The 16,865-nt window shown below is 57.3% G+C and overlaps 1 protein-coding gene and 2 long non-coding RNA genes across 3 annotated transcripts; 1 reads left to right on the top strand and 2 right to left on the bottom strand.

The window, feature by feature from the left end:
• The first annotated feature begins 595 nt into the window (after positions 1-595).
• Positions 596-9,917, top strand: LOC144368465 (uncharacterized). Its single transcript, XR_013428219.1, has 3 exons — positions 596-671; positions 1,438-1,680; positions 9,807-9,917. It is a non-coding gene; the product is annotated as an uncharacterized LOC144368465 (long non-coding RNA).
• On the bottom strand, positions 1,536-4,419 carry LOC144368466 (uncharacterized). Its single transcript, XR_013428220.1, has 3 exons — positions 4,032-4,419; positions 3,312-3,483; positions 1,536-1,668 (listed from the first exon to the last, which is right to left on the bottom strand). It is a non-coding gene; the product is annotated as an uncharacterized LOC144368466 (long non-coding RNA).
• On the bottom strand, positions 8,598-14,448 carry Crabp2 (cellular retinoic acid binding protein 2). Its single transcript, XM_005331401.5, has 4 exons — positions 14,218-14,448; positions 9,899-10,077; positions 9,693-9,809; positions 8,598-9,052 (listed from the first exon to the last, which is right to left on the bottom strand). Exons 1-4 carry the CDS (start codon positions 14,285-14,287, stop codon positions 9,002-9,004), a joined length of 417 nt encoding a protein of 138 aa, XP_005331458.1. The 5' UTR covers positions 14,288-14,448; the 3' UTR covers positions 8,598-9,001.
• Positions 14,449-16,865: the final 2,417 nt, after the last annotated feature.

Genomic DNA, 16,865 nt, shown 5'->3' with positions numbered 1-16,865 from the left:
AGCAGTGACCCCAGGGTCCTCCCCTCACTCCCTCCCTCCCGCCCCCCTTCTCTTGGAGGTACTGGAGATTGAACCTGGGGCGCTCTGCCGTGAGCTGCATTTCCAGCCCTTCTTATTATGTTATTCTGAGACAGAGTTTTGCTAAATCACCCAGGCTGGCCTCGAACTTGTGATCCTCCTGCCTCAGCCCCCCCAAGAGCTGGGAGCCCACAGTCGTCCTTTTGTCTTTCCTGGCCTGAGGGTTCTGTAAGCCAAAGCAAAGGCCCGGGGTTAACTCTAAGGAAGGCTTGCCCTGCTTCCTGAGATGTAACAGGAAAGAGCGCAGATGATGAGGTGGTTGGCTTGACCACCAGCCACTCCCCTAGCCAAGTAGGACAGGGGACCCAGGCCGGGGCGCAGGAAGCAGACCAGGCTGCAGGAGGGAATGTTGTCCACATCTCCATCCAAGGCCATTCTGGAGTCCTGTCCAGCCCTGGACCGTGAGAGGGCCAGGCCCCCTCCAGGCCCTCTGCTAGGTGTCATGTCTCAAAGGGCCGCGAGATGGCGCCAGAACCCAGAGGCGCTCCTTCCTACCGTATTTACGGGACCGGGCGCGCTGTCTTCCTGCTGGGACGCGCAAGCTCCGGGGGACCGACTGGGAGAGAAGAGGAGGCGGACGGAGGGTGGTAAGGGTGAGTGAACGGCCGGGGAGGAGGGGGTCGGAGGGGCCGTTGGTCTATCCAGGGCAGCTGGGGGAGGGGGAGGTATATTTATCCCCTGAGCCATTGCATTAAAAATAACTGGGGGCCCGAGTAACCCAAGCTCCTCAGCCTTCCAGGCCACGGTGGGGGCCATCGCTGGGGACGAGGAGGGCAGAGGGATGAGGAATCAGAGGACAGAGCGAGAAAGGTCCATGTCCTGCCCTGCCCCCAGCTGCGGCTGCTGCACGCCGGGGACTGGGCAGGCCGGTGCCCACGGGCTGGCTGCAGGCGGGCAGGGAGGGAGGGAGGAGGGGAGAGGAGGACCAGGCAGGAACAATGCTGGCTTCCCGCCAGGAATTGTGCCTTGAGTGGGGGACTAAGGAGAGAGTAGGAAAAGGGAAAGAATGAGGGAGGAGAAGACAGTGAAAGAGGTAGAAAAGTCTCTGTACCTAAGTGCCAGCACTACCCCCTGCCCCACACTTCCCAGTCCCTGAGCCCCTGGAGGAAAAGAGCCTGTCTTCTGGGTTTTATCCCCATGAGGAGCTGAAGCTACAGCAGGAGGCACTTAAATCAGATTTTAGGAAGGACTTCCCAGAGGAATAGAAGCAAATTTTAGAAAGGAGTGAACCAAAGAGGGCTGCGGAGGTGGACTCCCTCCTTGGTGAGTCCTGGGCCTTGGCTGGGTGGTAACATGTTCTTGCCTGAAACAGGGTGTTGGACCTGATGACCTCATATTTTTGCTTCTGTGTTTCTACAGATCCTTGGCTGATTTCTGAGTTAGACGATTTGGTGACAGAAGGACAATTGCAGGAAAATTTTGCTGAAAGATTTACCTCTGTTCCTAGCTGTGAGGAAGGGGCTGGCCCAGAGTCAGGCAAACATTAGCTGCAGAGGGGCCGGTCTGTGCGTGGCAGAGCCTGGTAGTGCAAGAGAGGACTGTGGGGGGTCCTGGTCCCACGGAGCTTGTCCTGGAGGGTCCCTCCTGGCTCTGCAAGGAAGGGTAAGGGTGCTTGGAGCTTAGTAGGAGCTCAGGAAACATTTCCTCAATACACCATCCAGGAGGACAGAGCCCTGAGGGGGGACCCTGGCCTTGCTCACCATGAGGTCTGGTTCCCGGCTGGTGTTCAGCACATTTTTATTATTATTATTATTATTATTAGACTGAACCCAAGGTGCTTTACCACTGAGCAATATCCCCAGCTCCACTTTTCTTTAATATTTATTTTTTGGTTGTAGGTGGACACAATGTCTTTATTTTACATTTATGTGGTGCTGAGGGTCAAACCCAGGGCCTCGTGCATGCTGGGTGAGCCCTCTACCACTGAGCCACAGTCCCAGCCCCTCTCCAGCCCCTTTCTATATTTTATTTAAAGTCTCAGTCAAGCGAGGTGCTGCGCACACACACCCATAATCCCAACAGCTGGGGAGGCTGAGGCAGGAGGATTGCAAGTTCAAAGCCAGCCTCAGCAACAGCGAGGTGCTAAGCAACTCAGTGAGACCCTGTCTCTAAATAAAATACAAAGTAGGGCTGGGGATGTGGTTCAGTGGTTGAGTGCCCCCGAGTTCTATCCCCAGTACCCCACCCCCCAGAAAATAATGTCTTGCTAAGTTGCTGAGCTGGGCTTTGAACTCATGATCCTCCTGCCTCAGCCTCCCGAGTTTTGCTGGGATTACAGGTATGCACCACCACACCCAGCTTCAGTAAATGTTTGTAAAGGGGAATAAAATGCATCCAATGTGCCAAAGACTGGGTACCCCAAGTGGACATCGAAACCTGTAATGCACCTGTGTCCATGTGTGACCCAATAAGGGGGAGCCTGGCTTCTCTTGGAGATCTTCTTTTTTATTTTTTATTTTTTGGTCCTGGGGATTGAAGCCAGGGGTGCTCTACCACTGAGCTGCATCTCCAGCCCTTTTTATTTTTTTTTATTTTAAGACATGGCCTCTCTAAGTTGCTAAGGCTGGCCTCAACTTACAATCCTCCTGCCTCAGCCTCCAGAGTCACTGAACCACTGCGCCCAGCTCTTGGGGCTTCTTATGTCATCAGGCATGTTCCCAGGTGGCTGAGATGGTTTGGGGGGACTGAGTTGGACCTCTGAGGAATATCCTGGATCTTTCCTACCCGAGGATGAGCCAGGGAGGGGTGGCACTTGCTCCTATAGACTGAGTCCAGACTGGAGAGCCTTTAGGATCCTCCATCTGGGCCTGCAGGGTCCAGCCACCCATCCGAGCCTCACAGGGCAGGGGCTTGTCCACTGCAGGCTGAGCTGAGGGTCAGACGATGGGAAAGACTGACATTTCTTTCTACACCCCACCTCAAGGACTGTCCCCTGGCTGGACAGAAAGAGGCTGTGCAGGGGCCTGTCCCACACTGGTTGGGACCAAGCTGGGTCCTACAGTCCCTCCTATGGGACCAAGGATGTCCCTAACACCTGGGTGACCCCTGTCCCAAGCTGCCCATGGCTCTCTGTGGTCCTCTTTTAATTTGGTTTCCTCTCACACAAAGGAGGGGCCTTGGGTGACGGGGGGGGGGGGGGGGGGGCGGTGCTCTCTGCCCAGGACTGTGCAGCTGTCAGACTGCAACTAGTTTGGGTCACCAGCTGAGTCTCAGCGGTGGACACACCCACTCACCTGAGAGGTGGGCGTGGGGGCCAGCCAGACTGTTCCAGAGGCCACCCCTGGAATTGCCCCCCGCCTCTGCTGTCCACCTCCGCAGTCCCCCTGTGAGTCTCAGGTCCCTGGGCAGGTCGGGAGAGGTCGGCTGTCCCCGGGTCAGGGCTGCAACGGGACACGGAGCCCTGGCCTGAGGTTTCAGGGTGCAGGGCAAGGACAGAGGTCAGGCAGGCATTCGATGATGGAGGTGACCTTTGAAAGTCCCTTCCCTGGGAAGAACGTGGGGCTGCCACTTCAATGGACGGGAAAGAGCAAGAATGTCACCCGAAATGAGTGATCACTCAGAAGGAGACTGGGGGCCGGGGTTAAGTGGGGTCAGCCTTATCTCACTGGACGCCCTTTGGTGCTGGTGGCTGGGCAAGGCCCAGGGGTGGGGGCAGTTGAGGAGAGGAGTGGGGAGCAGGGGTGGGGACAGAGGTGACTCAGGTCAATGCTGATGGGAAACGGGGGAGGGGTGGGGGAAGAGCTGGGGCTTCTGGGTCTCCCAGGATGGAGGGACCCCAGGAGAGAGGGACCCCAGGAGGGAGGGACACCAGGAGGCTATTCGGAGGAGCACTTCCCTGTGGGGGGGTGATGGGCAGGCAGTTAGCAATAGGAAGCACTTCCAAGGAGCTGAGCTAGAGAAGAGGGGACAGAGCTCCTAAGGTCCATCCTTCTAGAAAGTTCCACAGGACTCACCCTGAAGCAGGAGAGCCCACAGCTAGACAGCAGGGCCCAGGACGGGGTGCTGGGCAGTGAGAGGCACTGGCAGGAGGTGAGGCGGTCTGCGTGGGCTGAGGGCAGAGCGCGGTCCCTGCCTGGGAAGCGCCCAGCCCAGAGATCCTTATCCAGGGCAGGGACAGAACTGGTTTCCCGACTGGCAGCACCAAGGGGGACAGGACAAGAGGAAGCCCCAGGGTCAGGAGGACAGTGTCCAGCCAAGACTTGGCCAGGGGACCCCAGGCAGTTACTAGAACATTCTCAACCCCCTCTGCAGGGGCCTCCCTCAGCCTTGCAGGGGCCCCTTTTCTGCCCAGGACTGACGGACAGACGGACTTTCCTCTCTGTCCACTTGGAGGATCCCCAGCCCAGGTCCCCCAGTGTCCCTCCGCCCATTCGCCCAGGTAGAGTGGCCCAGCCAGGAGAAACACCTGGTTGGACTCAGCTCCTCGCTCCCCACCCCCCAACTCGGAGGGCTCCCGAGGTCACCACGGGGAGGGGCAGGGGACCAACCAGGGGCAGGGGACCCTCGAGGGCTCTCCAAAGCCAGCTCCCTTTCATCCCCCGCCACAAAGGCCGCACCCCAGGCCCATCCATCTTGTTCCGGCCACAGTGCTCAGGCAGCTCTTTGTGAAGGACCTGGGGTCAGGGGCCTGGCGGGCGCGGCCCCCTCTCCCCCAACCCGCCTCTGGGGCCTCCCCTGGCACCTCCCCCCTGCCCAGCTTTCTCTCTTGCTTTTTTTTTTTTAATATTTTTTTTTCAGTTTTCGGTGGACCCAACATCTTCATTTTATTTGTATGTGGTGCTGAGGATCGAACCCAGCGCCCCGCGCATGCCAGGCGAGGGCCCTGCTGCTTGGGCCACCTCCCCAGTCTGCCTCTCTAGTTTTTGAATTCTCTCTGTCTCTCTCTCTCTCTCTCTTTTGGTTCTGGGGATTGACCCCAGGGGTGCTTAACCCCGAGCTGAATCCCAGCCCTTTGGATGTTCGACTTTGAGACAGGGCCTCACTAAGTCACTGAGGCTGGCCTCCGGCTTGGGATCCTCCTGCTTCAGCCTCCCGGTGCTGGGATTGCTGGTGTGGGTCCCCACACCTAGCGTTCTCAGTGTTTCTTGTTGTGTCTCCGTGTTTCTCATCCTCTCTTGTCCCTCAGTCTCTAGAGGACCGCCCTATCTTCTGTCCCTTGCAGGCTCCTAAGATGGTTTTCTGGGCCACATCATAGGCACGGAGTTGCTCTCTGTGCCAGGGACTTGGGAGACCTCAGTGTCCTGCTGCCCCAGGCTCCGTCCTCTCTGCTCTCAGCTACATCAGTGAGCCTCCCCACTCCCGCCTCTGCCACCCCCAAGCTACTTATTCTGGTTTCTTCGAGGGGTGGGAGAAGAGGGTTTGTCTGTGCCTCAGTTTCCCCAAGATGTCACCGTCGACTCCCTCAGCCTAACAGTATCCCTGCTGTAGGCGTCAGACTCCCAGCCTTGGGGGAAAGTCCACCAGGTGGCCTTCCCTCCTCTCTGCCTCCACTTTCCTGGGCCTCCCCAGCAGCAGACCTTAGAAGACAAGGGCCAGTGGCCAGGCCCAAGACTCTTCAGCACCCCCTGTGATTGGGCTCTGGGAACTCTGTGCTACAAAGAAGAGAAGGGGGCAGGCGCCGTGGCACGCGCCTGCGATCCCAGCGGCTTGGGAGGCTGAGGCAGGAGGATCACAAGTTCAAAGCCGGCCGCAGCAACTTAGCGAGACGCTGTCTCTAAATAAAATATAAAAAAGGGTTAGGGATGTGGCTCAGGGGTTAAGCGCCCCTGGTTCAATTCCTGGTAACAAACAAACAAAGAGAACAGGAGGGGCTGCTCCGAGATGGTGCAGTTCTGTGGGTGCAGGTAGGAGGTGGGGTTCTAGAATCTTCTCCCGGATGCTGTGCAGAGTAAGGACGTCGTAGGTAACGGAAGAGGAGTCCAGGAGGGCCTTGCAGGCGGGCGGGGAAGCAGGAGGGACTTTCTCCAGGTGGAGCCAGGCCGGCCAGCAGGGCAAGGTGCCCCTCCCTGATCCAATCTCCTGGCCCAGCTCATCCCAGGCTGCCCGAGGGGGGAGGGCTCACAGCGGAGGAGTTCTAGACCAAACAGAAACACTGGCACACAGAAGACCCTCTCAGCAACCAAAGCCGGAGGCCCCAAGGCCATTGGGGGGGACAGTGGGGATGAACCCAGGGGTGCTCTACCCCTGAGCTGTACACCTAGCCTCCCCCCCCTTTTTTTTTTTTGAGAGAGAGAATTTTTAATATTTATTTTTTAGTTCTCGGTGGACACAACATCTTTGTTGGTATGTGGTGCTGAGGATCGAACCCGGGCCGCACGCATGCCAGGCGAGCACGCCACCGCTTGAGCCACATCCCCAGCCCACTCCCCCCCTTTTTTTGAGACGGGGTCTTGCTGAGGCTGGGTTCAGTTTGCGATCCTCCTGCCTCAGCCTCCCCAGTGACTGGGATTACAGGCACATGCCTGGCCCTGGGCACCGTCCACTTTTTAAAACCCTTCGATGGCTTCTCACTGCACTTGGAATTAAATCAGAAACACTTGAGGGGTGCAGTGTGGCACACCTGTGATCCCAGTGGCTCAGGAGGCTGAGGTTTGCAGGTTCAAAGCCAGCCGCAGTGACCCAGCAAGGCCCTAAGTAACTCAGCAAGACCCTGTCTCTAAACAAAACATAAGGAAGGCTGGGGATGTGGCTCAGTGGCTAGAGGACCCTGGGTTCAATCCCTGGTACCAATCAATCAATAAAACACAGCATGGCCTTCAGGTTCTGCATGGTCCAGCTCCACCCACCACTCCAGCCTCCCAGAACTCCTGCCAAGGGACACTGGTTGGATGCTAAGTGCTTCTCTGCCTTGGGCCTGTACCCTGTGGCTCCTCTGCTCTTCATTCCGAGTCCCTCCAGTACCTTCTCTGCCGGCGTCTCTGCTCACCCCGAGTCTAAATGGCAGCTGCTCCGTTCTTCTGTCTCCCCATCTCCTGCATTTTCTTCAGGATACTGACCACGTGTTCAATTGTGCATTTGTCTGGGCACTTACTATGAGAACCTTCATCTCGCCCATGATCCCCGACGAGCCCCACGAGGCCAGAGAGCCTGTCTTTTTATTCTGGGCTCCCAGGACCCCGCAGGGTACCTGGCTTTTAGGGGGCTCTCAGGAAACAAACGGGGTCAATAAACGAGAGAGCCCCACATCCCCCCAAGCCTCCTCAAGAGCTCTGGGTGGTGTCCCCACTCTCTGGCCCTCCACCCTCTACAGCGCGACCTTCCAGGGGCAGAAGCAGGTGGCCCTAGCCCCAGGGCCCCCTGGTGTTGCAGGAGAGGAGACTCTTCGCTGACACAGAGGCCGGCCATGAAGCATGGCCACGGTGGCACTGGCCGAGGAGTGGCCGCTCAGGGCCATTATGCAGGGAGCTAAGCTCTGCAGACACTGAGTGCCAAGGCGTCCGGGAGGCAGAGAACTTTTTTGAAGGAATGAATGCAGGAGGTGGAGGCCGCGTCTCAAAGGCCTCTAATACCAGGCTGGACTTTATTCTGGACCTAAAGAGGTGGACTTCATTATTTATTTACTTGGGGGTGCTGGGGATGGAACCCAGGGGCACTTATCCACTGAGCCACATCCCTGTCCCTTTTTATTTTGGGACAGGGTCTTGCTAAGTCGCTTAGAGCCTCGTAAGTTGCTGAGGCTGCCCTCAAACTCCTGACCCTCCTGCCTCAGCCTCCAGAGTAGCTGGTACTACAAAGCTTATTCCACCATGCCCAGCTAAATTGCCATGGGGAGACCAGGGATGGAACTCAGGGCCACTTGACCACTGAGCCACACCCCCAGCCCTATTTTGTATTTTATTTAGAGACAGGGTCTCACTGAGTTGCTTAGAACCTCGCTTTTTGCTGAGGCTGGCTTTGAACTTGCAATCCTCCTGCCTCATCCTCCCAAACCACTGGAATTACAGGCGCGTGCCACGGTGCCTGGCTAACCTGTGTTTTTAATTCTTATTTGTCTATTTGATTTTTTTTTTCCAGTATTGGGGATTGAACCCAAGTGTGCTCCACCGCTGAGCTTCATCCCCAGTCCATTTTTCTATTTCATCTGGAGACAGGGTCTTGCTAAGTTGCCTGGGCTGGCCTCACACTGGTGATCCTCCTGCTTCAGCCTTCCTGGTAGCAGGGATTGCAAGTGTGGGCCACCACACCTGGCTTACATGCAGATTTTAAGGCAGGGAGAGACAGTGGCAGAAATGGGCTTGTCATGAAGGGCCGAGTGGCAGGGTGACAACCTCTTGCCCAGAGACCTAGCAGGAGCAGGGGCCAGCTTGTGGGTGTGGATGAGCTTATCTGGAACTGAGCGGGAGACCAAGGCCAGGCCCATGCTTGAGACTGGAAGAGGAAAGGGACAACTGGGGAGATGGAACTGTGTCACCACCGTAGAAAACATGAGAAGTCGGGTCCCAACCTGAGCGACTGAAACATGAATCCGGGGGAAGGAGTCCGGGTCACTCACTGACCCCTGCTGCATGAGCCAGACACAGTTATTTTTTTAAAGCTTTTAATAAAATTAACAAATAAATATTCTAAACCCTACTGGCTACAGGAACAAAGAGTGGACGCCAGAGGGCCAGGCCTTGCCACTTAGACCCTCAGGTCCCCTCATAGGAAAATAAACGGCTGGGGAGTGGGTGGGGGCTGGGACTGCAGGTCTGGGGAGGGGCGGTGGGTCCGGGAGGGGCGGCCTGGGCTCTGGCAACCCCTCCCTCTTTGTTGGCATAAGGGAGGGGTCAAGGGGTCCAAGAAAGCAAGACCCTGCAACAGGCATCCCAGCCACCTCAGGTGACCTGGGTGAGGGACAGCTAGCCTAGGAGAGCATGGGGGCAGGCAGTGCCCGAGGGGGGGCCGGGAAGCAGGGGTGGCTTGGGGGAGGGCGGGTCTGGGCCGCTCACTCTCGAACGTAGACCCTGGTGCACACCACATCATCCGCTGTCATGGTCTGAAAGGACCAGAGAGGTCGTTAGCCTGGGAGGAGCTTGGGGCTTGGCGAGGGGAGGACGAGGGGAGGGAACGCTGCTCGCCCTGGGGTCTGGAGTTGCTCCCCCCACCCCCACCTGGCCCCAGAAGGCCCTGCATCCTTTGAGGGAGAAGGCAGTGCAGCAGGGTCTCATCTCCTCCCCACCCAGGGAGAGCCCCCCACCCAAGACGGCCAGGGCCCCTCAATGCACATCTTGTGCTCTGCACAAAAGAGACACCATTTCTTTTTCGTTTCTTTCTCTTTTTGTACCAGAGATTGAACCCAGGGCTGCTTACCCCCTGAGCCTCACCCCCAGCCCTTTTTTAATATTTTATTTAGAGACAGGGTCTCGCTGAGTGACTTAGCACCTCATTAAGTTGCTGAGGCTGGCTGTGAACTTGCCATCCTCCTGCCTCAGCCTCCAGAGCTGCTGGGATGACAGAGGGGTGCCACTGAGCCCCGTAAGGAGGCCCATTCCTAAGGCACGCTGTGTACAACAGGGGCAGCTTAGGCCCAAACAAGCAGCCCCATCTGGAGGGCAGGGGACCAACCCTGTGTGTCCTTTCTTTCTAGAGCTTCCCAGGTGGCACTGGGTTTTCGTAGTGGCAGGAGGGGGACTTACCAGGATCAGCTCTCCGTCATTGGTCAGTTCTCTGGTCCAGGAGGTCTTGGGGCCCTCCCCCTTCAGAAGTCTCTGCTCACAGACCATCTTGTTCTCTGTCTCCCACTTTACCAGGCTCTGCAAGGGACAGGTGACCAGGTGACTGGGAATCTGGGAAACCTGAGGCAGTGCCACGTGGAGGCTGGAGGACCCCTCCTGGCACTCACCTTACAGGGTCTCCCGTCCACAGTCTGCTCCTCAAACTCCTCCCCGATCTTGAAGTTGATCTCCGTGGTGCGCACGGTGGTGGAGGTTTTGATGTAGAAAGTGTCGCCGTCCTGTTTGATCTCCACTGCTGGCTTGGATGCCGCGGCCACCGCGATCTTCCTCAGCATCACGTTCACCCCTGCAGGAGAGGGAAGGGGACAACTGTCACACACACACACACACACACACCCAGACAGCTGGAGCAGCGACCTGGGGCTTGACCTGGGAGGCAGCTTGCAGGAGATGCTGGCGGTGAACGATGATAGGTTCGGGGAGGAAGGGCAGGGAAGTGTGCCCTGCCCCAGAGCCCTGTTCAGCTGTGGCCACACCTTGTTGAGTCAGCAGGCCTGATGGGGCTTCCCAGCTCTGTGCCCCAGAATCTCCAGGGACAGCTTGCCTGGGCTCCCACCCGGCAAGCCTCCTGCTGCAGGCTGCTCACCTCATCCGGCCTTTCACTGACCCTGGCTGCAGACCTCCCGTAGGGTGGCTCCTCAGTCACTGGGTGTGCCCTGCCCCTACCCCCACCAGGTCCAAGCGCAGGGCAGACCCAGGAACTAGGGACAACCTCCCTTTTTGCCTCCTTTAGCTGGAGCTAGGTAGGTCTTTTTTTTTGTCCAATTTCTGCCCTCCCCCTGCAAAACCAAAAAAAAAAAAAAAAAAAAAATTAAGAGCAGGGATTCTCAGCAGAGGGCGAGATGGAGGAGCTCTCTCTCTCTACAGAATGGCCTGCTACCAGCCCGGGGAGTCAGAGGCTCTGAAGTAAGATCTATTTGGCTGTGATTTTTCTCCTGGCACAATCCCCCTCTTAGGCTAGGTAACCCTTGACATCTCTGAACTTTAGATTAAGTAATTGTAAATTTACTTAATTGGAAATTATCCTCCTTGCAAGTTCTCAAGTAGAATTCGATGCATATGTAGCCAGGCGAGGTGGTGCACGCCTGTAATCCCAGCAGCTTGGGAGGCTGAGGCAGGAGGATTGCAAGTTCAAAGGCAGCCTCAGCAACTTAGTGAGGCCCTAAGCAATTTAGGGAGAAACTGTTTCAAAATAAAACACAAAAAGGGCTGAGGATGTGGCTCAGTGGTGAAGTGTCCCTTGGTTCAATTCCTGGTACCAAAAAGAAAAAAAAAAAAAGCATGTTTAGGAGGACCTAGTATACATAGTGTCAGGCACACTTTAAGTTTTTAAGAAATGAAGATGGGGGCTGGGGATGTGGCTCAAGCGGTAGTGCGCTCGCCTGGCATGCGTGTGGCCCAGGTTCGATCCTCAGCACCACATACCAACAAAGATGTTGTGTCTGCCCAAAACTAAAAAAGAAAAAAATAAAATAAAATAAAAAAAAATGAAGATGGGTGCATTGGCACATGCTTGTGATTCCAGCTACTCAGGAAGATGAGGCAGAAGGATCGCAAGTTCACGGCCAACCTGGGCAACTCAGCCAGACTCTGTCTCTCAAAATAAAAAATAAAAAGGACTGGGGATAATAGCTCAGTGATAGAGTACCGCTGAGTACCAAAAAAATAAAAATAAATAAAAATAAAAAATGGCAGGGGATATAGCTCAGTGGTAGAGTGGCCCTGGGTTCAATCCCCAGCACCACATACCAAAAAAAAAAATCCTCAGGAAGTGATGACTATTGTTACTGTTTGTATTATTTTTTCTGATAAAAGAAAGGCTCCCCTCCCCCGCCAAGAAAGTCAGATCTTGGGCTCAAAGTTCCCTGCATTAGTCTCCCTGTTCCTTGGCCTTTCTGGAAGGTCCCCATGCCGTCTGGCCCTCGGGAGAGCTCCCTTCTCGCCAGAGAAACCAAAAAAGGGACCTCCATCCTGCTGTGTCCCCTGCACCCTGTCCCCCATGCCACCCTGGGATCAGGCCTTCTCGCTCAGCCTCTGTGGACTCTTTGGGCCCCCATTTGCTTTCTGTCTTCTCTGCTCCCCAGTTGTGAAGAGCAGTGGGGGGACAGGAGAGAGCACCCTTCAACAAGAAGCCAAGCCGCGGGAGCACCTCTGCAAGGACAGGCCCAGGTCCAAGCCTCACGGCCCACGCCCACTGTACCTGGCCGGGTGGACTCCTCCATCCTTTAAGGATGCAATAGGGAAGGGCCCACTCCCGCCCTCCTCCAGATCCGGGTCCTGGAGAAGCAAATGCTCTTTCCCCAGCATCAAAGCGGATTCATCCTATTCCAAACGGAAGGAGAGGAAGGGAGGAAGCGCCTCAGGATCCCCAGAGCCCCACTTTTGGTACATTTCCAGGTCCAGTTGACTTTGTAGAGGAGACACACCCCACCCCATCTTCTCAGACAAAGAAGTTACTTTGCCATCTGCTGCTACCTAGGAAGTCCACCTGCGATCTCACCGCTGTCTTTACTGCTAGAGTAACAGAATCAGCGGTGCAGGCCTTGGCCATCATACTGGATGGTCTGCACAAACATTCCCCAAATACCTGAGCATCCCTCACCAGGAAATGGACACGGGGATGGGAAGGGACTTGGGGGCCTGCAGGGGCAGGGCTGGGTTCAGAGGAAGCAGCCCTCCAGCCAGCCCCTGGCGGCCATGGTGCTGGGCCTGGCCCAGTCGACCTTGGCTGACTCAGGACCGTGTTTTCCTAACGGGTCTGTTTTCAATCTGCCCACTGTGGAGGTCTGAGGAGGGCACGTGGCTCTGAGAGACCCTGTGGGGAGAACAAACAGCCTGAAGAGACAGCGGGACTGGGCTCTGGATCTCATTCTCCAGCTGGGGTCTCCTCCTCCAGCCACTGGGGAGAGAGGGGGCAGAATCCAGAGCAGCCAGGGGAGGGAGGGGCATCTATGTTTGCAAAGGGAGAATTCCTATGCTCTGGTCTTCAATCTTATCAAGGGCAGAGCAAGAAGACTGATAGGAATATAAGAAGTATTGAGGTGAAGCTGGGCAAGGCGGTGCACGCCTGTAATCCCAGCAATTTGGGAGGCAGAGGCAGGAGGATTGAAGGTTCAAGGCTGGACTTGGTCTGTGCAACTTAGTCAGACCCTCTCTCAAATAAATAAATAAATAAATATGTGTGTGTGTGTGTGTGTGTGTGTGTGTGTGTGTGTGTAGATAGATTTATACACACATACACATATTAATTAAAACCAGGCTGAGATGAAACTCTGTGGGTTTAATTCCTAACACGGGGTTCAAGCCATCCTGGGTTCAATTCCTAACACTGAAAAAAAAAATATTGCAGTTAGTTAGATAGCAGTCCAAAGTAACAGCAAGGAAAGATGGAAATCCCTGCTCTCCTCACAGCAATCCTGAGGTCCAGACTCGTTCCCACAGCCTCCGGCTCTTCAGGGAGTGCCCTCTCCCCCATCTCAGCCCAGCCAGGGTCTCTATTGGGTCCAGCAGTGGAGGGCACTCCTACCCTGGGGCTCCAGAGCGCCTGGCTCTCTTCCCACTTGCAGGGTCCCTTAATTAAACTCCAGCTCTTCCCGGATAGAGCTCCCAGGAATCAAGCCCCGACTCTGTCCCCTTCCCCAGACTCTGTGGCCCAGTCCCACCCCGGACGATAGGCAGAAGGTGGCCTGGAAAACTGGCAGGCCCCTCTGGGTGCACTGGGCTTTCCCCACCTGTGACCACCACAGCCCGCTGGGCTGCAGTCCGGGAGGCGGGAACCGGATTTTCGGAAATGGGAGATTGGGGTTTCACACGAAGCCATTTGTTGAAATCCAAGAAAGTGATAATTATCCAGAGCGATTTTGGGACTCTGGACTGCTTGCTGTAGTAAAATATTTGTCTCACAGATGGGGGCGGGGTGGGGTGTTGGGGACGGCGGAAAGCGCAAAAGGGGGAAGGGGAGGGGGCGCTGGGGCAGCGGATCACCAGGTGGCCGGGCCGGCGCGGAGGGTAGAGAACCTGTCCCGAGGATTGGGTTACTGGCGGAGCCTTGGGGAAGGAGCCTGGAAGGTCTCCAAGGACCCAGTCTCCCTCCCAGAGCCAGGTGTCCCGGGTCAATGAATGGGTCCAGGAGCCGGCTTGGCTAACCCCCTCCCGCGACCAACCTCGTGTTTCTGGTTTCTCCTTGATTCACAGGTTGAGTCACCGCTGGAGCTGGCACGGGTGGGCGCCCCGCCGGGGAAAGCAGGATTTAGTTGGCCGGGCTCAGTGCCCCGGGGCCCAGGCGACCCGGTGCCCCTTTCTCCGGAGGCAGGCGCCCAGGCGCTCGCGCCTTGACTCGGTTCCTTTCTTTCCCGTCCCTACTTCTCCACCTCCGAGGACTCCAGCGACACCCTAGCCTCTCCCGGGTGCTCAGAGACCTCCTTACCCAGCGCTTTGAGCAAATCCTCGAAGTTTTCCGATCGGATGATCTTCCAGTTGCCGGAGAAGTTGGGCATGGTGGTGGTGGGGGCGGGGGTTCCCTCTAGGAGAGCCCTGGACGCTGAGTCGCTTTTCAACGAAATAGACGTCGCCGCCGCCTTCGCCGGAAGGTGAGACTCAGTCACCGAGACTCGTCCGAGGGCAACCCCAAAGCTGGCCTGGGCTCCAGCGCGGGCAGCTTTTATACCCCGCGCGAGGCCCGCCCCTGCCCAGGAATTAGGTGGCCCCGCCCCCGCTCCGCCCTCCCGCCCACCTGGGGGGCCCTGAGCCCCCGCTGCCAACCTCCAGTCTCGTTCCACCCTCCCACCCAGTCTCCTTCTAGCCCGGTGGGTGAGTTTTCTGGAGGCTGAGCTAGCCTCCTCCGCCAGTAGGAGGATGGCGCAGGGAATGGAAAGCGAGCGTTTGCATCGCGATCTCTGGCGGAGGAGGGGTCGCCAGATGCTCGGATCTCGCGTGCTGCAGAGCAACCGAAGGGTCACATCTCGCCTGTTTCGCACCGGTCCCCAGCTTGACTCAGAGCCCTGGACTCTCGCCTCTTCCGTACTGGTCCCCATGCCTGACACACGACGACCCCACTAGAATGAGCCCCAGTTTTTAAGCTAGAGATGGGGAAGGAAACGGGCAACCGAACTTGGCCTCCAGTGGAGCCTAAACTGATTCATTCGGGATAGTTTCCAGCTCCAGAGGCCTGGGGAGCCCTGGAGGTCGGTTCAGCCCGGGGTTCTGGGGTCAGGCATCTGAGCGAGGCAACGGCGCCCCCTGCTGGAACGACGCCACCAGGCTCGGAGCGGGTTGCAAGGTCTCCCCACCCCGAGATTCGGCCTTGGTTTTGGGTAGTGCCTGGGGACCCTCAAAATGGGCTAAAGGAGGTTCACTGCTCTTAATGCACTGGAAGGACATCCAGGGGTTAAGCGGGAGCCGGGGGAGCGAGGCTGGGGAGGGCAGAGGTCACCACCAATCACTTGACACGAGCTCTTTATTAAGGCGCTTTCTCTGCGGTTGCGCTCCCCCTGCCCGAGAGGGGCCAGGGAGGGGGAGCCCAGACAGAGGTGCAGAGTCGCGCTACCACCTAGGTTGGAGAAAAAGCCTGGGTGCCCAGGGAGGGGGCGGAGTAGGGTCTCAGGTGTCACCGTTCTGAGCTGTAAATCTGGCGGAAGGAGCGTCGGCCCCTTGGCGAACGACTTTGAAGTGGGAGATCAAAGGTGGGGGTGTGGGGCACAGCTTCCCGCGGAGACCCGAGGGGTAGTGGCGAGACCCCTGGAGAGCGCCGCAGGACAGAGAAAACGAGCTGCGAAGAGACGGACAGCCTCGGAGATGGGCGCGGAGACCCGGGGCCGGAAACAGCAGAGGAGCTGAGCAGGACCGGTGCAGAGCCTGGAGCGGGAAAAGAACTTCCCCTCCTCCAGCGCCCAAGGGCCCTGCAGCGCTCCCGCCCAGCTGCTTGCACCCCACTGCCCCCACACCCCATTTTCCAGGGCTCGCTCTTCAGCTCTTTCTAAGGCGGGACGAAAACCCCCACAACTATGTCCCTGCCTGGCCCCTCCTTGCCAGCGTGGCCAAGGGTGGAGCAGGAAGGCTGGCAGATCTCGCAGCCTTCACCCTTAGGACGCAGGAACAGTCTAGGGACCAGGGGGCTGTGCGGGACTGGGGAGGAGATGGGAGGAATGGAACCAGAGGAGAGGCCTTTCGGTGTTCTGGGGATCGGGCTTCTGCGACAGAGGGAAATCTCACTAATGGGTGTGTTGAACTAAGGCAGCAGAGGGATGGAGGTTGTGGTGCCAAAAGGACTTCTAGCGCCCCCCCCCCCCAGTAGCGGATCACCCTGCAGATTGGAAGAAGCCTGTCTCTTCCTCTTAGGCCTGGTTTTAGAGGTCCAGGTTTTGTGTGGGGGAGCTGATTCCGAGATGAGGTGGGTGTCTGGGCTTCTGGAAAGACAGACAAAACCAGAGGTGGTGGAAGGAAGGGGGCCCCTGGGGAGGGCTTAGGGCCTGGGGTTGCAGGCACAACCGAGTTCCTCCCCCACCCTTGGGTTCAGCGTCGCTGTAGGTAAAGGGAGGGAGGGGGATTAGGTTCTGACAGTGAAATCCGGCTCCTAGCCAAAGGGATGAGGACAGAGTGGAGGAGGGAACTTGTGGAAAACAGACTCCTGCTGCCCCTCCTTTCCCCTCACTCCTCCTGTCTCCTCTCTGTCTCTCCCAAGGTCATTGTGTCCACTCTGGTCCACTCTAGCCCCTGAAGCCCCCAGCTGCAAGAATCTAGTCTCCTAGTGGGCATCCCTCCTGCAGAAGAGCCAGGGCAGCGACCCCACCCCCTAGCCTTGTGACTAAGGATGTTGAAAGCTCAGCCCAGGGCTGGGGGGGTAGTTCAGTGGTAGAGCCCTTGCCCAGCATGTTGGGGCCCCAGGTTTATCTCCAGTGCGGCAAAACAAAGAAACAGAAAACCTCACCCAAGGATGCCTATCCCTAGGAGGTATGTCCTCTGGTCCCTTAAGGCTCCAACAGGGGAGCACAGGCGCGAAGGCTTGGCTGGGGAGGTTGGAGTCAGAGAAGGGGCTCCCTGGGGTGGGGGCAGGGAGGCCTGGGCCCACTCCCCTCC

Source organism: Ictidomys tridecemlineatus, chromosome 11, assembly GCF_052094955.1.
Source record: "Ictidomys tridecemlineatus isolate mIctTri1 chromosome 11, mIctTri1.hap1, whole genome shotgun sequence".
NCBI classification, from domain to species: Eukaryota; Metazoa; Chordata; class Mammalia; order Rodentia; family Sciuridae; genus Ictidomys; species Ictidomys tridecemlineatus.
This window is presented reverse-complemented; position numbering and strand designations above follow the sequence as displayed.